This window comes from Hemitrygon akajei, chromosome 1 (genome assembly GCF_048418815.1).
Source record: "Hemitrygon akajei chromosome 1, sHemAka1.3, whole genome shotgun sequence".
Taxonomy (NCBI): Eukaryota; Metazoa; Chordata; class Chondrichthyes; order Myliobatiformes; family Dasyatidae; genus Hemitrygon; species Hemitrygon akajei.
The window spans coordinates 123,243,853-123,270,705 of record NC_133124.1 but is presented as its reverse complement, the minus strand read 5'-3'; the positions used below and the strand labels follow the sequence as shown (position 1 = coordinate 123,270,705).

The window sequence follows — 26,853 nt, the reverse complement described above, 5'->3', positions numbered from 1 at the left end:
TCTTCTCTGCTGGTAAGCACTGAAGTGATATGATGTTATGATGTGATAAAACATTTTATCAATGCAAGTGCTCTGAAGAGAAACATGTCAGTCAGCTTGGATTCTTGTCTACTATTTGTAGTTTTATATTCATCCACTTTCAATAACAGAAGGAAAGAAAACTTGAGAAACTCACCTTTACCAGTAGAAAAGAAAATGTAGGGCCCTTTTGTAATTGTGTAGCGTTTTGTATAGCAATATTTTAATCAGCAGATTTGCACTGTAATTCAAGTTTTTTCATCTTTAATAATCTTTTGTTTATTTCAGGGTTTGATTAACCAAAACCCTGAGGTGAACAAAAATGAAATATAAATTTTATTGGAAGTCAGTAACAGGGACAATAGATCATATAAAGTTTGCTGCAATTTTACATTTATTAAACTACAGAATGAAGCACATATTTTACACATTCTAAACATTTTACACATCAAATCGCTCTGGTTATTCTGTTAAATGGGCAAATGAAAACCTCAAGACATCTATGACAAGAATATCTGTATAAAAATTGTGAATATGTAAACTGTTTAAGCAGTGATAGGATTCCATCTCTTCCAAGTCATCCATTTTGTTGCATATTTTATTGTTGGTTTGTGGGGGAAGGGAGGGAGGGAGAAAGTAAAAAGTTACATCAACTCACAGGCTTTGTTTCAGATGGTTAAATGCTAATTTCATTTTCTCGCATGACCACTGGTAGTTATTCTAGCCAATTTCTGCCTGGTCCCGATTAACTACATCAAGTGTTCAAGTTAAATTTTAAACAAAAACATTAAGAAAGCAAGATTGTTCCACTGGTTTCCTTCCGTGTTGGAAAGTCAACCAGACATGCGACTGAACAGAATGGCAATTCTGTAACTTAAGCACTGATGCCAGACAAACCGGTAGCCGGAAAGCCACTTTCCCGGCTCAGCTGGAAACAAGAAGGCACACATGAAGAGTTCTTCACTGATGTTTCCAGTGTTAAACCAACTTCCTGCATCCAACACCTGGGACAAAAGAAAATCAAAGATAAAGGATTAAAATAAAACAACCATCTGCCTAAGTTCAGCAGTGGTCATCACCACGGTTTCCCCCACTCCCATCAGGAAAGTTGCTATGCAGCATCCACACCAGAACCACTGGACTCAAGTTACTTCACCCAAATCATCAAGCACATCAACATCTCCACCCATTAACTCACACCGGTATGACTACCTCCTCATCAGTCACTCCTCTCTGAAGCCCCGTAACACCCTTCATCTCCCCATGCATTGCCACTTCACACCTCACTGTCCTGCTGCTACCAAGAGCTACCTAGTGTTACTTCAAGCACACACAACCAGTCTATTTATACAAGCTAACCTTGTGTAGATATACATTGTGTTTTATAGGATTGCTTTTAGATTTCTATTTATTGCCTTGTTTTTAAAATGGTGTTCTTTATGTTTATTGTGTTTTTTTTGTGTTGCATCAGATCTGGAGTAACAATCATTTTGTTCTCCTTTACACTCGTGTATTGAAAATTGACAATAAACAAACCTGAATCTTGAATAAATGCAGTGATTTATATAACAATTGTGTAGTACTGGTCTGATCTTGCGTGACTGGTTGCTGCACTCTGAGAAAAATCTAATTGCATAGTACTACATTAGGTGCTAGTGGGCCTTCAGAAACTCTAGTATCGAAAGGAGGCAGTGAACAGATTGCACACTTCAGAAGAAACGTTTTGTTTATAGGACAGAGAAAACGGAAATATGAACAAAATATTTACTTGAGTAAGGACAATTCAAAATTCACCACTGTTAGGTTACTGCAAGTTAATACATTTAATAAGTCTAGCTTTGGGCTACTCACCAATCACTTACTGACATCACACAGTAAACGGGCAGTTTCTGGAACTCGTTAAAGGCAGATTGCTTCAATGTGTATGCTCCCATGTTTTCAAAGATGACCCAATCACCTACACTTAATTCAGGTAGGAGACAGTGCTCTACAACCTGATCAAGCCCATCACAGGATGGTCCCCACAGGCTACTGGCAAATACAGGCTCTCCTGAATTAAGTTTCTGATGGGGAAAAATAAATCAGAATGAATTTTCAGCTATATTGGATTATCCCATATTCATCCAGAAAACCAAACAGTGCTCCAAGTACATAATTAATACCAAGAGTGAATGAAAAGATATTCTTATGTATAACTGAGGCAGCACTAAATTAGTAGCTACCTTCATTATTTTCACTCCCAATGCAAGACAACTCAGAAGCTTTACATTCCTCTGCTATCAGTTCTTTGATAACAACTGGCTCGTCACATACAAGTGTTTGATGGCACTGGGCCTGTACTCACTGAAGTTTAAGAATGAGGGGGTTAACTCATGGAAACATGTCAAATGTTGAAAGGCCTAGACAGAGCGGACATGGAGAGGAGACCTCAGAAGAGAAAGATACCCCTCTAGAACAGAGAGGGGGACGAATTTCTTTAGCCAGGTGGTAAATCTGTTGAATTCAATACTACAGTGGCAGTGGAGGCCAAGTCATTGGGTATATTTAAAGCACAAGTTCTTGATTAGTAAGAATATCAAACGTTACAGGGAGAAGGGCAGGAGAATGGAGTTGAGGGGGATAATAAATCAGCCACGATGGAATGGCAGAGCAAACTTGATTGGTCAAATGGCCTAATTCAGTTCCTACATCTTTACTGTCTTACCGGTTCAGAAAGATATTCTATTTAGAGATACAGCATGGTAACAGTCTGTGCCACCCAATTATAACCATGTGACCTACTAATCCGTATGCCTTTGGAATGTGCGAGGAAACTGCAACAATGAAGGAAACCCACACGGCCATGGGGAGCATTACAAACTCCTTACAGTCAGTGGCAGGAAGTGAACAGTGGTCATTGGCGCTGTAAAGTGACTGCATTAAGCACTACGCTTACTGTATTAATACTGAGCAAAACTGCATTCACGTTTAATATGCATGTAGTACTGAGCTTCATACTTTCACATGCTCTCTACAAAATTGTTAACCCACCTTGTGAAGAATTGGAATGGCATTCACAGTTCCATACAAGCTATTTGCAAAACAGCCATAAACACCGTCACTTATGTAATACATGAAGAATGGCTCATCGTTCAGAGAAGGAACTAAGACAGAAAGAAATCTTTATTGATACTCAGTCAACTTTTTGTTAATTCTCATTTAGTATAATTAAATGGTCACTGTAGACTGATGATCAGGACATATGTACACAATTCTTCGAATGAAGTCAAATTCAATCCAGACCAAGAGGATGAATATATAACAATTCAGTGAATTTATAAATAATATGGTTTCAAAGGAAAGGTTAGAGAAAAATTTTGGGACTTATTGAAGGAGAACTGTCACAATGATATACAAACATATGGATTAAAAATGTTAACTTTAAGCCTTACTTCAAAGATACACAATCAGGAAAGCTAAAGAAATGAGGCTAAATCTCTATCATGACAAATATCAGAAACAGTCTTTTGGTAGGGCAAGCGATACAAATCATTTAAGATAAATAAATGGCATTTAAGAAATTGTAAGGTTGCATGGAAAGATGAGCTTCATTAGCTAATTCCCTCCCCCTCCCCGTATCTGTAGTAATATAAATTTTAGAGTTTCCAATAGGTTCAGTCTAATCCATTGAGAATTTAAAAATCCACAGGATAAATGTGAATTCTCTTTTCGAGAAACTTGAACATACAGAGAGATGGGTGGTGGTGAGGAAGAGAACTGGGAATGAACTATTGAATACAGGGAACTTATTTTGTATACAGGTGTCCCCCACTTTACAAAAGTTTGTTTTACGCCACTTCGCTTTTACGAAAGACCTACATTAGTACCGGTTTTTGCTAACTGAAAGAAATCCGAAGAGGATTTTCACTTTTGCAAAAAAGGCGCCCACTTTAAACTTGTGTTTACCCCAAGAAAGACAACCATAACCGCAAAGCCTTGCGCGGGCAGGTGTGTGCGCATGCGTGTATGTGCCAATTTTTGGTATGATTTGGTAGGTTATTTTTTTGGTCTGGGAATGCTCAAAAATTTTTCCCATATAAATTAATGGTAATTGCTTCTTCGCTTTACGCCATTTCGGCTTACGAAAGGTTTCACAGGAACGCTCTGCTTTCAGATAGTGGGGAATACCTGTATTATTGGTGAAAAAAATAGCATTCTATTCAAAAACTGACAGCATGAACATCGATTTTTCCAACTTCTGGTAATTTCTCCTTCCTCCTTTTCTCCATTCCCCATTCTGACTCCCCTCTTAACCTTTCTCTTCTCATCTGTCCATCAGCTCCGTCTAGTGCCTCCTTCCTTCCCTTCCCCCAAGGTTGGCCACCAGATTCCTTCTCTTTCAGCCCTTTACCTCGTCCACCTATAACTTCCCAACTTTTCACCATGCCCCTGCTCCCCCACCCATCCACCTTCCCCCTCACCTGGCTTCACTTATCAGCTTCCAGCTTGCACACATTCCTCTCCCCTGACCTTATTGTGGTTCCTTTCCCTTTCCTTTCCAGTCCTGAAGGATCTCAGCCTGAAACATTGACTCTTTATTCCTTCCCATTGATGCTGTCTGGCCTGCCGAGTTCCTTCAGCATTTTGTGTGTGTTGTTCTATTCAAAAACTAATGCTACACACAATCTTTCGCATGGGCTGATAAAAGCTATTTCCAGTATATCAATGCAAAAAGCACTTGTCATTAAAACATACAAAGATAATAATTTAACATGAAAGTCAATTATTGGGATGGTATTACAAATATCCTATATCTTACGAGTGAATTGCATACATGGAGCAAACAGCATATTAATAATGACACAGTAGAAACCCACAGGATTACCTTCAGACTGATTCTGTAAGTCTCTTGCAATAGTCTTCTTGGCTACTATGTTAACTGCTAGTGTGAATGCAGAATTCACATAGTAGCTACCAGGTTCAGCAATAATTTTAATATCACTTTCAGGAGGGAAGTAAATCTCAAGGAGTGGATTTATGGCATCAAAAACCTAGAATTGGAGAATAGTAAGTAATGAAAACTCAGTCACTTCCACTGTGTCTAGACTCAGACATATGATCTATATATGCATATGTATTTATGTTTATTGTGTTTTTTTTGTACTGCATCGGATCCAGAGTAATAATTATTTTGTTTTCCTTTACTGGAAATGATGTTAAACAATCTTGAATCTTGTTATATTAATTCTTAGGTTTACTAGATAATGCTCTACGAATCAATCATTAAAGGACAAACTACTACTGATATACAAAATCTTTACAATTTATTTTATAGACAAGGTTTGTGCAATACGCAAACTAAGATAAGACAAATCTCTTCCAAAATTTTATGTAGTTTATTACATTATACATAGTCTATGGGAAACATTAGGTAAACTTCCAAAATATTTGGAGAGGTGATATGTAGTGGAGTAAATTTATCAGGCTTTTGCAAGTGAGGCTTCCAAACAGCCATTATCACGCACACAAGAACAGTTTTGAAGTTTTCCTACACTTGCCAATTGTTCACAAGCAAAGATATTGAGCTTGGAGAAATTGCTATTTTATATAAAAAAATATATACAGGACAATTTTTATCCTGAATTTGGAATAAGTTAAAACAACAGATCTTCACACCTTTTCAAGCTGTAATTCACCATCCGTTCCAGAAAATCCACCTCCAATGTCAAGCAGACTCATATCAAAACCAAATTCTTTCTATAACAGAAAACATGAGGAATCACTGAAAGTTGTATTCAATTATGTTTTAAAACAAAAATCTTGATTTGTAAACTGCACTTCCTTTAAAATGATATAAATATAAAAGATAAAACTATGAACACATTACCTCAAGGGTACAAGCTTTTTTTAAACAAAATATAAACTGAAAAGCATGGTTAAGTTGGGTTACTGGGCTGTTAATTATAACAACAGCCACAGATAGCAATGATTTTCAACCTGACCCTTCAGAGTGCAGAGGCAGAAATTTCAAGATGTCACACTGCACAATCTTTGCTGTATTTCTCATTTCTATCAAATGCATCCAATTTCAATATATACCTTGAAATGACAGTAGATATGTAAGCCATCAATTTATAATTATTAAAATTTGGTAAACCATTAGCAATGTTTTGAATAGCACCCTCTTTTGGATTAATTTGAACAGTGGCCAATCAGAGATTGGGAGCGACAGAAGAGATGAAACACGTCAGCGAGTGTACATATTAAAGCAGTGCTTTATGGGAGTTTCAGCGTTTGAACAATGGCCAACCAGAGATCGGGATTCATTAACAAGGGTAAATAAAAGTGAGGTGGGGCAAGCAGAGCGGCCTTTGTTGGAGTGGATAGTGTTAGAGAGGGGATATGAATCTTCAGCTCTTTGAGACTTCAGCAAGAAGATTGAGTGAGAGATGGCAAAAAGTTGTAGGTAGATTTTTTTCCAGTTTATTTATTGTTTCCTTCTTTATAATTGCACAGATGGAGCAGCAGTGATGCCAAACATGATGTGGGAAGGCAGCGAGATCTGCAGTGCTCCGATGACTACAACTGCAAGTGCATCCAGCTGCAGCTTCTAACAATTCGTGTTAAGGAGTTGGACCTGCAACTGGATGAACTCTGGGGTGGCAGACAGGACACAGAGGTAGTTACACCTAAGGTGCAGGACAGAGGAAACTGGGTGACAGTCATGAGGATGAAAGGGGTTAAACAGCCAGTGTAGAGTACCCCTGTGGCCATCCCCTCTAACAGCAGGTATACCACTTTGGATACTTTTGGGGGTGGGGATGACCTAGCAGAGGGAAGTTACAGTGCCCAGGTCTTTAACACCAAGTCTGGCTCTGGCTCGGGGGAATAGAGGCAAGAAGAGTCAAATTGTGCTGGTAGGGGATTTGTTATTTTGATGAACATAAAGGAGGTTCTGTGGACGAGAATGAGATTCCTGGATAGTATCTTACCTCCTGGTGCCAGGGTCTAGGACATCTCTGATCGAGTCCTCAGCATACTTAAGTGGAAGGGTGAGCAGTCAGAGGTTGTAGTCCATAAAGGTACCAATGACATAGGTAGGAAGAGGGATGAGGTACAGCAAAGTGAATTCATGAAGTTAGGTGCTAAATTAAAAGATAGCATCTCTAGGGTTGAGATCTCAGGATTGCAACCCATGCCAAATGCTGTGAGGCCAGAAATAAGAAGCGCATTCAGTTTAACTGTCAGTAAGGAGTTGGTGTAGGAGGGAGGGCTTCAGATTTTTGGATTATTGATCCCTTCTAGGAAAAGTGGGACCTTTTCAGAAGAGATTGCTTACACCAAAACTGAAGGGGATCTAATGTCCTAAAGGGAAGGTTTGCTAGTGCTGCAGACGGGTTTAAATGAGAGTTACAGGGGAATGGAAACCAGAATGCTAGAACAGATAGTGGACAGGTTGTGAAGACAGATGTTGTTAAGTCTTCATAAAAAGTCAGGAATCAAAAGGCTGAGCATGGTGGAACTAATGTTCTGAGCTGCATATATTTCAATGCAAAAAGTACCGTTGGAAAGGCAGATAAGCTCAGAGCATGGATCAACGTATGGAATTATGATATTGTAGCCATTAGTGAGACTTGGTTGCAGGAAGGGCAGGACTGGCAGCTCGGTGTTCCAGGGTTGTTGTTTTAGATGTGACAGAGTGGGAGGGATTAAAGGGGAGGGAAGCATTACTGGTCAGGGAAAATGTCATGACAGTGCTCAGTCAGGATAGACCGGAGAGCTCATCTAGTAAGGATTTATGGGTGGAACTGAGGAACAAGAAGGGTAGGACCACGTTAATGGGGCTTTAAAATATTCTTAGCGATTGGTGAGGTAACAGAGAATGGAGAAAAGCTAATGTTGTTCCGCTGTTTAAGAAAGGCTCTAATAGGTTCAAGGTTTATTTTATTGTCAAAGTATACATGTACAACTCTGACACCTTGTCTCCTCAAGATAGCCATGAAATACACATGAAAAAGTAAAAGAAACAAAACTCAGACATCTGAATCCCCCATCCTGTCACTGCATAAAAAGAACAGCAACAATAACAATCCCAGACCCCCTCCCCAGAAAAACCAGGAAAATTATAGGCCAGTGAGCCTGACACCAGTAGTGGGGAAGTTTTTGTAAGGTATTCATAAGGGACCAGATAAATGAAGATTTGGATAGGCAGGGACTGATTAGGGAGAGTCAGCATGGCATTGTGTGTGGTAGGTCATGTCTAACCAATCTTATAAAGTTTTTTAAGAAAGTTACCAGGAAAGTTGATGAAAGTAAGGCAGTGGATGTTGTCTACATGGACTTCAGCAAGGCATTTGACAAGGTCCTGCTTGGGATGTTTGTCGAGAAGGTTCAGTCACTTGGCATTCAAGATGAGGTAGTAAATTGGATTAGATACTGGCTTTGCAAGAGAAGCTAGAGAGTGGTTGTTGATGGATGCCTTTCTGACTGGAGGCCTGTGGCTAGTGGAATGCTGCAGGGATTGGTGCAAGGTCTGTTGTTGTTTATTATCAACCATCTGGATGATAATGTGGTTAACTGGATCAGCAGATTTGCAGATGACACCAAGACTGGGGGTGTAGTAGACAGCAAGGTAGACTATCAAAGCTTGCAATAAGATCTGGACACCAGCTGGAAAAATTGACAGAAAAATGGCAGATGGAATTTAATGCAGTCAGATGTGATGAGTGAAGAAGAGGAAAGGGATCTGGGAATACAGGTTCATAGTTAATTGAAAACCGCATCTCAGGGAGACAGGGTCGTAGAGAAAGCTTTTGGCACATTAGTCTTTATAGATCAAAGTATTGAGTACAGGAGGTTTTATGTTATGTCGAAGTTGTACAAGATGTTGGTAAGGCCTAATTTGAAGTATTGTGTGCATTTTTGGTCACTTACCTACAGGAAAGATTTAAAAAAGAATGAAATAGTACAAAAAAAAGCGTACAAGGCTGGGACTGGAGGACCTGAATTATAAGGAAAGATTGAAGAGGTTAGAGCTTTATTCCCTGGAACATAGAACATTGAGCGGAGATTTGATAGAAGTATACAACATTATGAGAGGTATAGATAGGGTATAGTGGCAAGCTTTTTCCACTGAGGTTGGTGAGGTTACAACTAGAGGTCAGGGATTAAGGATAAGAGGTGAAATGCTTAAAGGAAAACGAGGGAAAGCTTCTTCACTCAGAGGGTGGTGAGAGTGTGAAATGAGCTGCCAACGCAAGTGGTGGATGTGATTTTGATTTCGATGCTTAAGAGAATTTTGGATAGGTACATGGATGGGAGGGGTAAGGAGGGCTAAGGTCCAGGTACAGGTCGATGGGACTAGGCAGTTTAAATGGTTAGGCATGGACTAGATGGGTCAATTGCCTGTTTATATGCTGCTGTTCTATGATTCTAACTCTGCACAGTAAAAACATCACACTTCAGACTGTATCTTGTTAATATAAGATGGTAAAGAATCCACAAATTAACATGATACTTACACCCATATCAAAGATACAACGAGCATCAGATAAAGCGTGCAGGTAAGTCTCTATATTGCTTTTTGGATTTGAAACATGAAATCTGTTGAAAATAATAAATATATATAATATTCTGGATTCACTGGCACTTAGTACCGGTCATTTACTCATCTTACAAGCCTCTCTTTAATCAGATTTAACAATGAATAACTTAGATGTTTCTAATTTTTTAAGCCCACATGTAACATTTTTAAAACATTAAGTTTCTAAAGTAGCCTGAATTGATCTGGCCTTAATTTAGAGATTTTTGTCCTACCCATTCCTCTCCCATCTCCTGAAACTGAAAACTTGTTTTCACTTTCTTGGTAATGACAGAGTTTTTAACCTGAAACTGTTCATTATGCTTTCCATAGATGTTGCCAGATCTGAGTATTTCCCGCATTCTGTTTGTATTTTGTTATTTAACTTATTAACTTTAAATCATTGTGATTTAATTATATAGCATAGGAATTAAAGTTATCTAAATTCAACTGCCTTGTCTATCAGAGCTGCGTATGAAAATAAAACAAAATATTGAACGCTTAAATGGCCAGAAGAAATGGTAACATTTTGTATTTAAGAGTTTTGTCTAATAAAATAAAGGATTAAAGTTGTCACATTTATACCATTGTTAGTAATAAAAAAACCTAAAAATTTCACCAAAGCATTTACATAGATATAAATGATGCTACGAAGCCAAAGCCGCTTTTGGAGCATCACCAGATATTAAGCACATACAGTGGCCACTTTATTAGACAGCTCATGCACCTAATATAGTGGCCATTGAGTGCGCTCAACATATTGCAAATTCTGAGATGCTATTCTGCACAGAACCGCCATTCACTGGATGAAGGGTCGCAGTCCAAAATGTCATTGTTTATTCATTTCCAGAGATGCTGCCTGACCTGCTAAGTTTCTCCAGCATTTTAATGTCTCTTGCTCACTGGATGTTTTTGTTTTTCAGCATCATTTTTTGTAAACTATAGAGACTTGTGTGTGAAAATCCCAGATCACCCAAACTGCTATTGATTACTAATTTAACTGGTTCGGCAAAATTGTGGGCCAACTGGCCGTTCCTGGGCTGTACTGTTCTCTGTTTACCCTGTCTAGCACTTATTCCATGGTTAAAGTCACTTAAATCACATTTTTTCCCCATTTTGGTGTTTGGTCTGAACAACAACTGAACCTCTTGACCACGTCTGCATGCTTTTATGCACTTGGCTGAGTAATGAAGCATCAACATTTATATTCCAGCTAAAGCATGTACTACAACACAAAACACAGACTTAATTAGAAAATGCATAAGCTAAAAGGTCGTGTTTAAATTATTCAATGGTGATAGGGTAACAGAGTAGATAAACAACAAAATAAAAACAAGGACACCTCCATTGCCACCGCAGTAGCTCTCCTACATGGATGCAACAGTTTCTGTGCAAGTTTCAGACTGTGTTGTCAAGGTGAAAAATACAAGCATTCCTGATCCTGCGTTAACATCCCAAAATCTGAATCCCAACTCTAGATGCTACTGGCCCACATCCCAACTACTGATATTGTACTACTGGCTAGCATATGAGATCCACGTTAGAAAGGATAACAATGACTATGAAGTTCTTTATTGTAATTTTATAACTCAAACTGCATGGCGTAAATACAATTACATTTTTTTTTATGTTGACCAAAATATATTGTTCAAAATATTTCTATTTTGAACTACAGTGGTTATATCCCATTTTACCAAAATCAGAGTGTTTTTGATTACACATTTAATTAAGATGACTTATCTCAGTGACAATCCCTCAGCATACACGGAGTGAATGAATAAACTATGGGGCTTCCCATAATCATGCACAACTGTTCGGTATTTTCCCGTCTCTGTTATATTAATTTCTCTAAACTCATTTTCCTGAATGCATGCTCCAATTTTTGTTATGGCAAGGATGATCAGATTAAAATGGGAGGGAAATAATGTATTTTTAAAAAATATTGTCAATACAAAGACAAAATTTCACTTAGAAGATGAGTGACTACTTAAAATTAAAAACTACAATATAAAGCATAATAGTCAATTAACCTGTAGACTGGAATGCATGGTGAACACGTGCTTTTGCCAACCTACAAACTTGGAATGTTCAAGTTCATGTGATTGGAAAAGTAATTTACAATCCCACAGAAGTCATCCAGGAGCATAGAACATATTCTAGAATACTACAGCACAGAACAGGTCCTTTTGCCCATGATGTTGTGCTGACCTTTTAACCCACTCCAAGATCAATTGAACCCTTGCTTTGTACTACTACTAAGCCCCCCATTTTTCTGTCTTCCATGTGCCTACCTTAGAGTTTCTTAAATCATCACCCCTGGCAGTGTGTCTGACACACTCACCATTCTGCCTACTTCTGATACCCACCCCCCCCATACTTTCCTCCAATCTTAAAGTTATGCCCCTAGTATTATCTATTTCTGCCCTGGCAAAAAAAGTCTCTGGCTATCCACTTGATCTATGCCTCTTATCATCTTGTCCACCTCTATCAAGTTGCCTCTCATTCTCCTTTGCTCTAAAAAGAAAAGCCCGAACTTGCTCAACCCATCTTCATAAAACATGCTGTCTAATCCAAGTAGCAACCTGGTAAATCTTCCCTGCACCTGCTCTAAAGCTTCTACATCCCTCCTGTAATGAGGCGACCAGAATGGATTATTCTAAGTATAATCTAAACAGGGTTTTAAAGTGCTGTGACAATGACTTGTGGCTCTTGAATTCAATCCTGACTAATGAAGACCAACACACGATATGCCTTCTTAACAGCCTTATCAACCAGTGTGGCAAATTTAAGGGATCCATGGACGAGGACCCCAAGATCCCTCTGTTCCTCCTCACTGCTAATTATGCCATTGACACTATATTTCAAGAAATTGTGGAAATGCTGATGGAAGCTGGAAGCCAGAAAGATCTCACAGGTATTTTAAAATATGCAGTGAAAAGCTATCCAATTTTTCCTTCTGTGCAACCAGAATTCCCACACAGATTTAAATACCAAGAAATTTGCTGCGCATTTTATGTTCCGCGTGGAAAAACAATTTTTATGTCATGGGCGAGAAGCACAGATCAGAATATCTGTATAAATCAGGAATGTGCTATACATTTAACAGATCATTGTTTGATTTTAAATAAGCAAGCATAGCACATGGCTCAGTTTCATGACGTCTTACCAGAATTTTGTAGTATTTGTTACTTGTGCATGGACCAAGAACAACAACGCAGTAGAAATGATTGAACGTTTTTACTGAGTCATTAGTAATATCATACACTGGCCAACTTAGTGTGGAAGCAATCAACTGAGCCCACCAAGATGAAAGCATGCGACTTTGAAAGCCCACGCACAAAAGAGAAAGCTCTGCACATAGGAGGCCCCATCGATTCACTGCACAATCAATCGGCTGCATGCACAATCGATCCAATACAGTTCATTATTAGATTTTTAATTCTGCTCACCTTACACCAACCACCTGAATCCCTAGTTCTTTGGCAGATTCCAAAAGGTGCCTGCAATCCTTCAATGTAGCTCCAAACTTCATACCCATCTCATTTTCTTCATTTGAAACTGCAGTTGCAATGTCTACCAAGAGCCTAAGAGAAGAGGAAGATGATTGGGGCACAGTTGGTTTATATCATCATATTTGTAGCTTGAAGACTTTCAGAAGTATGATGAAGATTATGTTGGCAGAAGCTCCCACTTCCAAGCTCCGAATGTGAACCTAAATGAAAACAAATCCTGCGCAGGAGAGAAAACTGATGATTAGGGTCTCGGCATGTAGCTACATGTAAAGGACAGGGAGGAGAATAAATATGTAGCAAGCCAAGACTGAATGATTCATCAAGAGTTGACTGGATACTGTAACAAAAGACAATAAGAACAATAGTGCACTTAATTGATTAGCTGACTTAAGTTTACCAATTAACAAAAAGTTGTTAGTTATTCTATTACTGATCTAACAACTCAGTACAACTCACTCAGCACTAAATTATTATACAATATCTTGACTAAGGTGGCAATATAAGGGATCATTAGTATCTTGAAATATGAGCATGAGGTGAAATATTCCATTCCAATCAAAACTCCTGATTGAAGGTATGAACGTGTAGAATGGGCAAGGAAAACAAGCCGCTGTGTTGTGCAGGCTTGACATAAGTAATGAACATCAACTTTGATGCTAAATGCCTTCTGGTATCTTGTCTTGGAACTTCACCTTTGGTTTGGGCGGGGGAATGAGAGGTGGAGCATGCCCCTTCATAATTTCAGCTACTCTGTTTATTACTCTGAATGTTATTGTGAAAGCGTGACAGATCCTTTCTCATCAGATTGTAATGTTATAAAACTTTCTAGGCTAAAAGTACAATTCCTGGTAGCATATGGAGTATAGCAGAACAATCTATTATCCAGTTCTGAAACACATCTACTACATATCATCTACAGAAGTGTCAAGGACATCTAGGGAAACAGGTAAATTTTATGGTGCAGCATTTCTTAAAGCTATTTTGAAGTCAAAGTCCAATCAATTTACTTTCATGACACATATTTAACTTTTACTTAATTTTCATAGGGATGAACATAATAATACAGTTAGCACGTGTCTTCTGCTCTCCTAGTTTCATATTCAGAAGGCTGCTGTCACCTTTAGGAAACATGCAACTTGGCAGTGAGTGACTTCAGAGAGAAACAGTAGAGTAGCAGATTGGCAAGTACTGCACGAGGACATTCAGTTCCTGAATTGTGGCACTGACAACATTTCTACTGTTTGTGACTACCAAATACATAAACTCATCACGTGACCTGGGACACTCTTGGGTGGAGTGGCATCTAAACAAATTGCCTTGCATCTATTCAAGCCTTTTTAGTGACAATTATTGCCAAACTTTCTGACAAGTAATGTCTAAATAAATTGGCCCCTTGGGTAAAATAGTGATATATTTTCCAAACATAATGCAGAGGGTTCAGTTTTTAAAATGTATAAATCAAGACAAGATAATGTGTCTTTTACCAAGAAATACAATGCTCTGCAAGACCTGAAATTATCTTATTCAGCAGGACCCAAAGAGGTTTTGGATGTATATATTTATTGCAAAATATCAATGTTTATACGTAAAACATTAACATAAAAGGAAAAGTATCTAAAAAAAAGATGTTATTTGGTAAATGTTGAGGGTCTTGGGTGTATAAAGCATTATCTGGTAATGCTCAAGGAGGTGGGGTGGGGGAGGCACGTCAGGAGAGAGGGGAGGCTGCCTGGGGTGATGGTAGAGGCAAATACATTTGGAACTTTTAATAGATGCTTAGACAGACACATGAATCTGAGGAAAATGGAGGGGTATAGACTGTGTAGGCAGAAGTTTAGTTAGCCATTTGACTGTGGGCCAAAGGGCCTGTTCATATGCTGTATTCTATTTGTGCTTGTACTTAAATCAGATGGATATTTTAAGGAATTTATGACCCAGTTTTAATTTAAGGTGACACAGGTTAATTCCTAAACTAGCAACTCCCTGAACAATCAACATTATAAATATATTAAAGATTTTACAATGATATATATTGCTTAATAGCAGTACAAGGAGGAAAAAAAATTCTTGTTTCTGTTACAGAACATGCTAATGAGTATTTTAGCTAGCATTATACACTTACTTAGCACTGGGATGGTTACGTGCAATTTTCAGAAGTTCAGCCTCGTTATCACAACTCATGATATTTATTCCCTTTCTGGCTGCATACTTAATCTGGGAGACCTGCTTGCATGGATTTATATAGATGATATTGTCAGGTGTTACGCCCAAGTTTTGCACAAGTGTTATTTCATTCTGTGTGAGAAAATACACAAGATCTGAGTAAAGTATCTGTGCTCGTTTAATTTAAAGAACATTTCAGAACTACGAAATAAAAATGAGAGAATGCAAACTCAAACTATAGCAACAGTCACCTTGTTTGCACAGGCAAAACCTGTTCCAAGAGCTGCCAGGACTTCAATTACAGATTGACTGCTGTTACACTTGACAGAGTAAAATGGTTTCACGTGCGTCATCACGTTCTGCCATCGAATGTTTTTCTTCATAACATTCCCAAGATCAGCAACAAAAAAGGCATTCCTTTCAGTTTGCTAAAATTGATTATAAAAATATTAGTTTCAAATGGACTCTGAAAATATGGTTTCAGTTATCTTTTTAGCAGCAACAGTTATAGAAAATAAGATTCTCTAAACCTTGATTACTTCATCTTCTGCAGAAACTTGACCATAAACAAGATTATCACAACCAAATTTGATCGGCTTTTATAACCAACCTGAATCCTATCTGGCAATCCTCTTAAAATGAAGGTGTAAATGTCAAATTCTAGTAAAATCCTTTTTAAATTGTCTACTGGGACCATTCACAGTTACCAACATTAATGAAAAATAAAGGGGGGGAGGGTTATGTAAAGACTTCTAACTTGGATACCTTTTACTTGGTTAGCCAGTTATTTTTTTGTGTGCAGAGTGTTTAAATCAGACAGAGACCAGTTTGTCTAAATTATATTGTTCCCAATTTTCAATCTGCCAAAAATGACCAAGAACTGCATCTCTATAGAATTACTTTTCTTTCACAAGAGAAAATGAAAGCAAAAATAATAAACATTAATATAAAAGGAAAAGCATCTAAAAAAAGCAAAAATAATTTAGCATATTTACATTAAATAGAAACGTCTGGATTTTGAGTCAAAGACAGGCCATTTGAGTTATGGAAATTCTATCTTACACCATTTTACAACTATGACCCAAAGCTTTGAGACATGGAATAAAGTCTGCTCTTCTCAAAATATGCATGAGTGATATTTTGCTCATGCATATATGGCTGCAATTCACGTTCCGACAGTTTCCTAAGAAAATATTCTCCACTCCTGAGGGTGTTTCTACCATTTTACATGCAAACAATTTCTCAGAAAAGCTGTTGTGGAACAAATCAGAATGCATCAAATAAGTATGACATTTTGGTGTCTTACAAAATTTACAGACTTTTAAGCTGTCACAAACGATATATTAAAAACTCCAACATAGAAACAAATGGGTTTAAATAATTCTTTTAGCATGTATTTTCCCTAATCAAATTACTTTTTTTTAAGAATGGAACTGCAAAGGGCACCTATATATTAGTGTGGCATCCGTTAGTTTCGTGAGACCATGGATCTGTGCCCTCTCCAGGCCACAGGCCTGGGCAAGGTTGTATGGAAGACCGGCAGTTGCCCATGCAGTGAGTCTCCCCTCTCCTCTATATATTTAGTAAAGTCACAGATACTGTACCATATTATTGAGGGGGGGGGGGGGGGGGAGAGAGGGAGAGGGGATCACATTCCCAGAGAAAAATTCATGCCACAATTTTCAGAACTGTTCATTTCTTTTCCCTTTGAATCCCATGTTATGTGGATATGAATTCCTACAGAATGTTATGGTTTTCATTTTAAGCCATTTTATCGGTGATGAGCAAGTGACCCAATTCTTTTATTCAACAGCCAAGTTCAACATTCTACACAAGACGAGGATTGTCAAACAGTAACAACAGATTTTGCAAAAAATTTAGTTTTAGTCACTCAATGCTATGGAGGAAAGAGATTTGGATATAGATAATTAAATAATTTTTATTTATTTATTGAGATATAGTACAGAATAGGCCCTTCTGAACTTTCAAGCCACGCCACCCAGCAATCACCCAATTTAGTCCTAGTCTAATCATGGGACAATTTACAATGACTAATTAACCAACTAAATAGTACGTCTTTGGACTGTGGGAGGAAACCAGAGCATCTGGAGAAAATCCACACAGTCACGGGGAGAACATACAAATTCCTTACAGACAGAGGCGAGATTGAACCTGGGTTGCATGTACTGTAAAGCATTGTGCTAACTACTATGCCATGTCACCATGTTGACTGGGTCAAAGTACCCAATGTATTATCAAAGTACACGTTACTATATCCTACTTTGAGATTCATTTTCTTGTAGGCATTTACAGGAAAGTAAAGAAATCAGACATCCCACCTCTCCCGGAAGTTTCCCGCATACTGATAGCCGCTCCCTGATGCCCGCAAATTACATATAATATCCCGAAAATTGATTTTTTTGAGAGCGAGAGAGAAAGAGAGGGAGCGAGAGAGCGAGAGACAGCACCATGACAGAGCATTCCAAAAAAATATAAAATGTACTTCACCCCAGACTACACTAAGGTATACCCCTGCCTAATAGGGGTCAAAAATAATGACAGTGTTGCTCGCTGCACTGTTTGCAACAGTGACTTTTCTATTGCCCATGGTGGGTTAAAATGTAAGACATGTTGAGGTGAGTTTAACAGGTGTCATTTGTTCATTAGCATAGCTAATGTTATTTAAACTATCCAGCTAGCTGCTAAGGAGCTACTCTATTGCAGACATCCCACCTCTCCTGGGAGTCTACCGCAAACTGATGGTGCTATCTCTCTGAAATGAGTTTTTGCAGGGTGGGATGTCTGAGAAATACAATAGAATTTATTAAAACTATATGCAAGCGAAGACTGACAAGCAACCAATGTGCAAAAGAAGACACAAAGTACAATAAAGAATATTGAGAACATAAGTTATAGAGTCCTTGAAAGAGTGTCTATAGGATGCGGAATCAGTTTACTGTTGTGGTGAGTGAAGTTATCCACAATGGTCCCGAGCAAGTCACGCCTTCTCCAGTCTATGGGCATATGAGAGTACAGCACTGCCACACATTTTATCTGCAAGACTCATGAATTAGGAAAGGATCTAGAAAGTAGAGATATTTCAGGAAAGGGTATAGGGCTTACAGGAGAAAGCTGGTGTAGGTGTTTGGGGGAAGGGGGTTAATAGGTTAAAACATGGTGACTCAGTGGAAACGGTGCGAAGACCAATGGATTAAAGAGCTTTCCATGTCTACCATGGCTCCCTACAATGCAGAATATCAGGGAAAATTCCTCGCTGATAAAGAGCTCAACAGCAATGCATTCAAATGTCTGTACATAGGATGTGACAAAGTGACTTGACTGTAACGGCCGATCCAATTGACATTGCAACATCACATCCAAATTAATACCACATTGTACTGACTAAAATTGACAAAATTTGTTGTTTCACATTTTGTATTTTTCTCCCCCAGCATGAATTCTGTAAGAACAAATTGCACCAAAATGCTTAAAATAAACCAAAGTTGAGTTCATAATCATCTATTCCCCTCTAATCTACATCACCACAAACCTGTTTATAATGCTGTGTTCACACTCTTTGCTGGAGTGACAGAGAATAATTTCTAAAACCTTATAGTCCCAGATTCAAATATTCATCCAACTTCTCCAGCCAATAAATCGAAGAAAGTATTCCATTTTCTGTAGCTTTCCTCCATTTTCTTTCCTCAGTGATTACCTTATTAACCCTTTTGAACCCTGAAACAGAAGTCTTGCTAGTTCACCTTACCTAATCCACAAAGATTATTCTTTAAAAATAAAATCATTTTCACATTTCCTTTGACTTCCACAACTCTGTGAAATATATAAGTCTCTCCTCATAGCTATAGTTCCTCTGATATGGATCAAATATTATTTGCAAAATCTCTGAACTGGTCCTTGCTTAGACAGGAATTAATACCAGCCACGACCAACCTCACAAAGCACTTCCTCAGTACATATGACTGCTACAGGTGATACCCATTAAGGTAGCTCGCTGTATTCTTCTTGGGCACTGGTATGATTGATGCTCTTCTGAAGCAGGTAGGAACCTTCAACCGCAGCACTGAGAGACTGAAGACTTCTGTGAACACTACAGTAAGTTTTTCTTGAAACCTAAAATGTCTACGTTCAATCGATACTAGCACAAGTCAGAATATGCCAAATTTAAAAAAAATACATTTAAGGACAGAGGCTAAGATTAACAAATGGCAAAAAACGATATAACCACAGCTGGTGACCAATTTAATCCACCTCTCTTGTCCTCTGGGGTATTTGTTGAGGCTTTAAGTCACAGTCCCTCTTACTCTTCCCTCACTGTCATCCATGTTATTTGTAGCCCTAGCTCTCATGACTCCAACACAATTAACATTTATCTGCAGGCTCTGATGTTCTTATGCTGACTGCAACATTTAAACAGTTAGCTCGGAACTCATGAAACTCACTCCAGGCCAAGCAACCCAAATATTCTAACAAGGTTTCATTCATGTTTAAGTTACATTTAGAGCTTCTTTACGGTGCACAGTAAACCACACAACTATTAATTTTATATCTAATTAAAACCTCCAAATTAACCCAGAATAAAGTGGAGCACATTGCTCATGCTGTGTGTAATCCATCTGCCCAATTCACCAGTGCCTCCCATGCAAAACTATAGATAGTATTAAGTTAACTCTGGCGATACTTTTCCAAAAATCTTCTGGGGTGGTCCATCTAGAATTGAGATGAGTGACTTTTAAATTCAATGTAGGTCACTATATAGAACTCAGAGATTCATTTTAAGTGATTTTGTTAACACTCTATTCTTCATCAATAAACACATACTAAAATCAATAATTTGTGAAGGCTGTTAATTCACTGTTACTATCTGTAGGTGTTCATTTGTGTCGTATGGAAGACAGCAATGAATGATACTGAAAATTACCAGCTCTCAAACCAGGATATCCAGAATAGTGAAATACTCTGCAAACTCTAGCACAGAATTCCAAGAGACTAGTTCCACAATAATGTTAAGATTAACATTGAATAGCCTATCAGCCAATCATTGCTAATGACACTGTAGTCAGTGTATCATAAAAAAGTGTTACAGTACTAATTTGGCATTTTACAGTGCAAGTCATCATTCAATGTATCATACCTGTATCTTTCCAACAGCAATACTGCTTTCATTATCTTGGATTTTGTCTACCTTTAACGAGCGGTTCTGGATTTAACAGTCACTCTTCACCTCACTCCCAATTTCCAGGATCCACTCTGCTGCTAGACTCCCCTTTCTCTGAGACTAAAGAGCCCAAGTTTAAACTAAGGAAAGCTAGCTAGAAAAACATGACCCTATTCAGTTTTAGGGGTTAACAAAAATATGAAAGGGAAAATCTATGCAACCAGTTCACGTGTTTTATCTCAATTTCTAGTACTTTAATACACTTTAGATTTTTAAAAAGTCAGTTTCTCTTTATTTATTATGGTTTTTTGTATTTGCAGTTTTCCTTTTGCACATTGTTTGTCTCGTCTTTGTGTAGTTTTTCATAAATTCTATTGCATTTCTTTGTTTTTTCTGAATGCCCACAAGAAAATTAATCTCAGGCTAGCACAGTGTCATACAAACTTCAATAAATTTACTTTGAACTTTGACTCGAGTGCGACTGTTACTGGATAGTTTAAACATTGTAGCAGCTAACAGACCAAAGTGAGAGGTGTTTTTGAAGGTCAATGTTTTAGTACAGAGGATTAGTTCAGCAGGCTCTCTGTGTCTATAGCATGCTGGTTTAAGTGGGAGGCCAGCACATGTGCCAAGTTTATGCAACTGGCTGGAACATGATGATTCATTTTCCTAAATTCTTGTCCTCTGTCACATATCTATCCATTGATGGAAATAACTTCGTAGGAAATAGAGAACCTTGAACCTTAAAAAGTTCACTTTAAAACACAGCAATTTTTAAGCCCCCATTGTTTCCTCTGCACGAGCTTCATCAGTATCTATAAGCTGGCATCTCCTTTTGAATCTTAAGGGTGATTTGTTGCTTTTGTTGCTATTGACAGTGTTTTTTTCTGCGGGGGAGGAAGTGAGAAATTCTGGGGTCTGCAAGTTTTGTTTCTTTTCGTGTGTATTTCACGGCTATCTAGTAAAGACAAATATCAGTTGTATTGTAAATGCATACTTTGATAATAAAATGAACCTTTGAAAAATCTATTTACCCATTAAGATAATCAAAGAGATTCTCAGTTTCTCATGCACCATAGTTATGAAAGGCTATATTGGCCATGGAGGGTGTGCAATGCAGATTTACCAGAATATTTATATTTCAAAGGTTAAAGTACCAGAAAAAATTATTTAAACAATGGCTGAAGTTTTGAAATTTAGGGGGTTAAGGAATGATAAACCCTTTTGAGGAGAACCACAAGGTCAGAGAGGAACACAGCATAGAACTAAGGCTACACATACAACAAGCAGGAGGAACTCAGTAGGTCGGGCAGCATCCGTGGAAACAGGGTTAAACATTCCACAGATGCTGCCCGACCTGCTGAGTTCCTCCAGCTTGTTGTACGTGCTGCTTTGACCACAGCACCTGCAGTGTACTTTGTGTTTATAGAACAAAGGCTTTGATCCGCTCAGTTTGTGCCAATCAGCAAGCACCCATTCACATTATCCCAACACTAATCTAGACTATTTCCTATATGGGTAGCAAAATCAAAATCAGAGGTGCAAAGGGACTTAAGAATCCTAGTGCAAGATCTCCTATATCATATATGTCAAACTCAAGGCCCGCGGGCCAAATCCGGCCCGTGGTGGAATTATCTTTGGCCTGCGAGATAATATCTACCGTAGATTCCAGATTTTAAGCCGCTACTTTTTTCCCACATTTTGAACAGCTTTGAACTCTGCGGCCTTTAATACGGAGCGGCTAATACATGATTTTTTTCATGCCGCCAAAAACATTTTGCCTCGTAACAGTAGACCAATAAAATTGATGAGTAGTTCACAGAGGTCCAATGAAATTGTACGATAAATCAAGCGCACTTTCACAATTAAATTATTGTAAATCAGTCATTTGTACTCACCCTCATCAACATGGAAAACACTCGAAGAAAAGCATTGTGCTGCCTTTATGGCAGTTATTTAGTTTATAATATTTTCGCTTAGTAATTCATTTTCTAGTTAAAGTTAGAAGAGTTTTAACTATATTTGTTTTCTGTACTACATCCCGGGATGCTATGACGTCACACCCGGTTTCGCCGCGTCTTGTGGGAAAAATGCCAGTTTGCGATAAACGGGACGGCGGGGGGGAGCAGCTTTACGCGAGCGGCTTTGGATCTGAGCGAACGCTGCTTTTAAGTTAAAGGCGATCAATAACTTTTCCTGGTAGGCTGCAGTATATATATTTTTTACCAGTCGTTAGGAGATATTGAAATGTTGTTCAGTAAAAAAGTATACGCAACGTATATTTAAAAGTAGCCGCGTTACAGGCACGGTTCGAAAAAAAGCATTTGCAATATGTATTTGTTTACGTTACCATATGGATTTAATTAAAAGTTAAAAAATCCTCACGTGTAATATCTTTCTGTGTAAATATCTCATATTACAACGTGGGACACCTGCGGCCGAAAATCCGGTGCGGCCTGTACAAGTAAAAAATTGATTTTCTTTCTAAAATTAGAGCCAGCGGCTTTTAATCAGGTGCGTTCTGTAGTCCGGAATCTACGGTAATTACTATTAAAGCTGGCCCCAGTAATCGAAGCGCCTATGGCGTATGATATGGCTAATGCTGAGTTTATTCAGGTACCAGGTTTTCAGGATTTTTAGTGTTTATTCTGCAGTCTTGCTCGGCAGTTTTCTTCATAAGAAACGGAATTTGTAAAGTGAAACACTTTGTCGTTATAGCAGAGACTGAGACACATGAGAGCAGGCTGAAAAAACGGAGGCAACGAAAGCTGCGTTCGCATGCATCCGACTGATCCGGCCCACATGAAGCTGCATTTTGCTCAATCCGGCCCGTGACCTAAAATGAGTTTGACACCCCTGCCCTATATGTTAACTTGCAGGTTAAGACAGCAGTAAGGAAGATAAATGCAATGTTATCATTTATTTTGAGAGGACTAGAAGATAAAAGCATGGATGTTATGCTGAGGCTTTATAAGGCTATATTTGGAGTTCTGAGAGCAGTTTTTGGGCCTCTTATCTGAGAAAAAATAGGCTGCATTGGAGAGAGTCTAAAAGAGGTTTATGAGAATGACCTGGGCATGACAGGGTTAAGATATCAGGAACGTTTAATGGTTCTGGGCCTGTACTATTGGGGTTTAAAAGAATGGAGGGGGGGGGGGGAGAGGGAAGAATCTTATTGAAACCTAACAAATATTGAAAGGCCTACATAGAGTGGATATTGAGAGAATGTTTCTTATGGTCTAATTCTTGCCTAGATTCTATTACTAATCTTCATACTGCAACCAATCAATGTATCTCCCAATCAACCCTCCCAATCCAAGCATCTTTGAAAAGTTGTAGAAAACCAGCACATGGAGGAAAAAGCCTCAGGAAGAGCATGCAAACTGCAGAGAGCACCCAAGGTCAGATGAAGCCAAGTGACTGGAGCTGTGAAGCAGCAACTCTACCAACCATGCCACTGTGTTAAAATTAAAACCAATAAATAATTAACTTGTTTTGTTGTGGGGGAGGAAGAATGGCATGAAATGTGCCTTAAGACTCTATGATTCAGATTTGACCCCAAGCTGTCTATGTGGAGTTTGCACATTGACCATGTTTCCACCATGTGTTGCAATTTCCTCCCACACCACAAAAGCCTAGGTTAACTGGGTACTGTAAATTACCTGTTAGTGTAAATAAGTGGCAAATTAATCAAGTAAGTATTTATAGGCAAGTGAGATTAAATATATTGCAGATGTAGAGAAATAAGCATTATTGGAGTTCACTGTTGAGCTGAGATGAACCCAATGGATTTAATAGCCTCTTTATGTGGAAAAGTTGCCATGGTCTGCTAACCTCTCCCATTTGTTGTCGAGATAATTCAAACTCCTGCACTAAATCTTACAAATGTCTGTATAATGTTGTCCGCAGGTCCTGTCAACCTGCACCCCTGATCTCATTGACCCTCAACATCCTGGAGATGACCTTCAAGATTTGTGGAAATAAAACCTCTGGTGACATGCTACGGCCTCCGCACAAATGCCCCAATGGTAATCAAAACTGTTGCTTAACATTTGTCTTCTGCAAAAGCCTATGTTGTCTTTTTTTAAAAACAGTTTTTGAGTTTCTCGAGTATTAGCATATAGCTTGAAAACCCCAACATAAAGTTCACAATGGAAAGCTGTAAGTAGTTGAAAGCCACATATGACTTAGATGACATTGATCCACAAAATCCAAGGCTACCTTCTAAGTTCAAGAAAGAACATAGAGAGAATAAGCTCTTTGCTGTATTTTCAGTACTCCAGTTAAGCAATTAATCACACTTACAAAGCTAAATATGGCTGGTTCATTTTTAAAAACGTATTACAAATTTAAAGCTGAAGGAAATGTGTCTAAGTAATTTGTATTAACTGGCTAGCATTTGATATTGTTTGGTAAGTCTGAAACTCAAATCACAAAAGATGCAGTCAAACAGAAACAGGTTATTAATTTCAAACTTGTAGTACAATTCAACAAGATCTTGGGCAATTTATAACCTAACTCTACCCACCTGTTCATTAATCCAGCAATTAACAATATCAGATTTAAAATTAAGTTGGTATATATAACTTCAAAGGATTATCCCACATTTCCATCACTGTTCATGTGAACAAATGTTTTCTGACTACTCTGTTCAATAGCTTAAATTTGGTTTTAACTTTGGCTTCCCACAAATGGACAGTTCTTTCCATCTTACCTGACAATTGCTTCAAAATCTCAAGAACCTTAGTCAAATGATTACTTAAATCACAATAATCCAAAAGATACAAGTTTCATTTTTATAAGCAATCGTCAGTTGAACCCCATCAGTATAATATTCTGATCAACCTATATTACCTGTCAAGGCCAATTTCGTTTCAGAAGCGTAGTGCGAGAACTGTGCACAGAATTTCATGTTCAAAGTAAGCTTATTATCAAACATATATACTATACTACCGTGATCCATTTTGCAGTAGGCATTTACAGTAGAAGTACAATAGAATCAATTAAAAACTACACACACTTTTCATTCAGCCAACATCAGCGGTGCTATCAGCAAACTGAAATATTGCATTGGAGGTATTAAATATGACACATTGCATGTGACATCCAACCAGAGCTTTGTGGTTATAACAAAACTAACAACTTTCCAGTCATAAGATGGATGTTCCATTAGCCTCCTGATTTTTTAAAATGTATCTATTTACCACATCTTCATGATCTGTTGTAGCTTTTCATCATAAAATGCACATGTCTATTTTGGCACAAAAATGAGTTAACTTGCTCTGAAATCCATCACCCACAGATCACTCTAATCTCTTCATGTTTTCATGCTGTTCTATTGCTACTTGTTACATTCCCTTTTTTCTGTGCCATCACTGGATTTGAATACAAGGTGCTCCATGACTGCGCTATCCAAGTAAATAAAAACACAACTGATAGCAAAAGCACAGAGGGGATCTCACCGATCAGTTATCAATATAACCTTTTGAGAGTCACCCAGATAGGACCTTGTTATTCAGATTCAGGATGATCTTGGCCAGTAGTATTTTCTTTCTGAACATGGACATGGTAAAATGTAAAGGCAGTGAACAATGCTCAACAAAATCAGGCCTGATGAAACCACATTCGTAACTTTCCAATCCCAATTAAAAGGGGATTTGATGATTATGGTGAATACATGTTCAATTTTGACACCTACTTCCTTTCCACTGACATGCTTATGTTTACCTTCTTATTCACCAATTCCTCTTAATATACGTACTTTCCTTTACCATGAAGATTGACGATGAGAAATCAAGAGGCCTGCCATTTCAGTTTCTTGATTTTCACTGTTAATGTGTCACTCATACTACTCTTGACACCTTTGACATCTGTAGCAAATTTCTTGTGCTTAAATTTTGCATTTTTTGAAAATATGGCCTTCTATAGCTGTTCCTGGATTTACACTATTCTTTGTCTTTTTAAACGGTGCATCATCTCTATTGACAACATTAAATAGATCTTTTACCTTTAGAGGTGATAGTCTGGTTCTATACCAAGATTTAAAAAAATCTCCCATTGTTCATCTGCAGGTTTATCTCATAACAACACTAACTGGCTTGCTATCATCAATAGCTATAACCTGGCAAATGAAACATCAAAACCTAGAAACTTAAGTTTCCTCTTTTCAAGCTGAAACAAATTTAATCACAGCCATACAAGTGAGCATTGTTCCAAGTCACCTTGATCATAGTTTGCTACACATTATAAGTATTCACCTGAATCCACTGATAGTACTTTTATCACATGGCTTGAGTGTTGTGGGTGCCACCTCATGAGAGATAATGTAAAATTTATAATCTGTAACAGTTAAATGACCTGCCTAGCTTAAAACATTAAACTATTATGCCTTTCAAACTACTCCATTTAATCCTGGTAATATACTT

General features: G+C 38.1%; 1 protein-coding gene across 3 annotated transcripts in view; it reads right to left on the bottom strand.

The window, feature by feature from the left end:
* Nucleotides 1–389: 389 nt before the first annotated feature.
* Nucleotides 390–26,853, bottom strand: part of LOC140730535 (antizyme inhibitor 1-like) — a 51,774-nt gene continuing 25,310 nt past the window's right edge. For 2 of the 3 annotated variants that reach the window (XM_073051123.1, XM_073051133.1), the window contains 9 exons: nt 15,504–15,680; nt 15,212–15,384; nt 13,027–13,161; nt 9,519–9,600; nt 5,674–5,754; nt 4,883–5,048; nt 3,049–3,161; nt 1,870–2,081; nt 390–1,022 (listed from right to left, as the gene is read on the bottom strand). In XM_073051123.1, coding sequence (XP_072907224.1) covers nt 893–1,022; nt 1,870–2,081; nt 3,049–3,161; nt 4,883–5,048; nt 5,674–5,754; nt 9,519–9,600; nt 13,027–13,161; nt 15,212–15,384; nt 15,504–15,680 — 1,269 coding nt within the window. In that variant the 3' untranslated portion in view covers nt 390–892. The remainder of the gene's footprint in view (nt 1,023–1,869; nt 2,082–3,048; nt 3,162–4,882; nt 5,049–5,673; nt 5,755–9,518; nt 9,601–13,026; nt 13,162–15,211; nt 15,385–15,503; nt 15,681–26,853) is intronic. The other variant, XM_073051144.1, reaches the window with a different exon arrangement.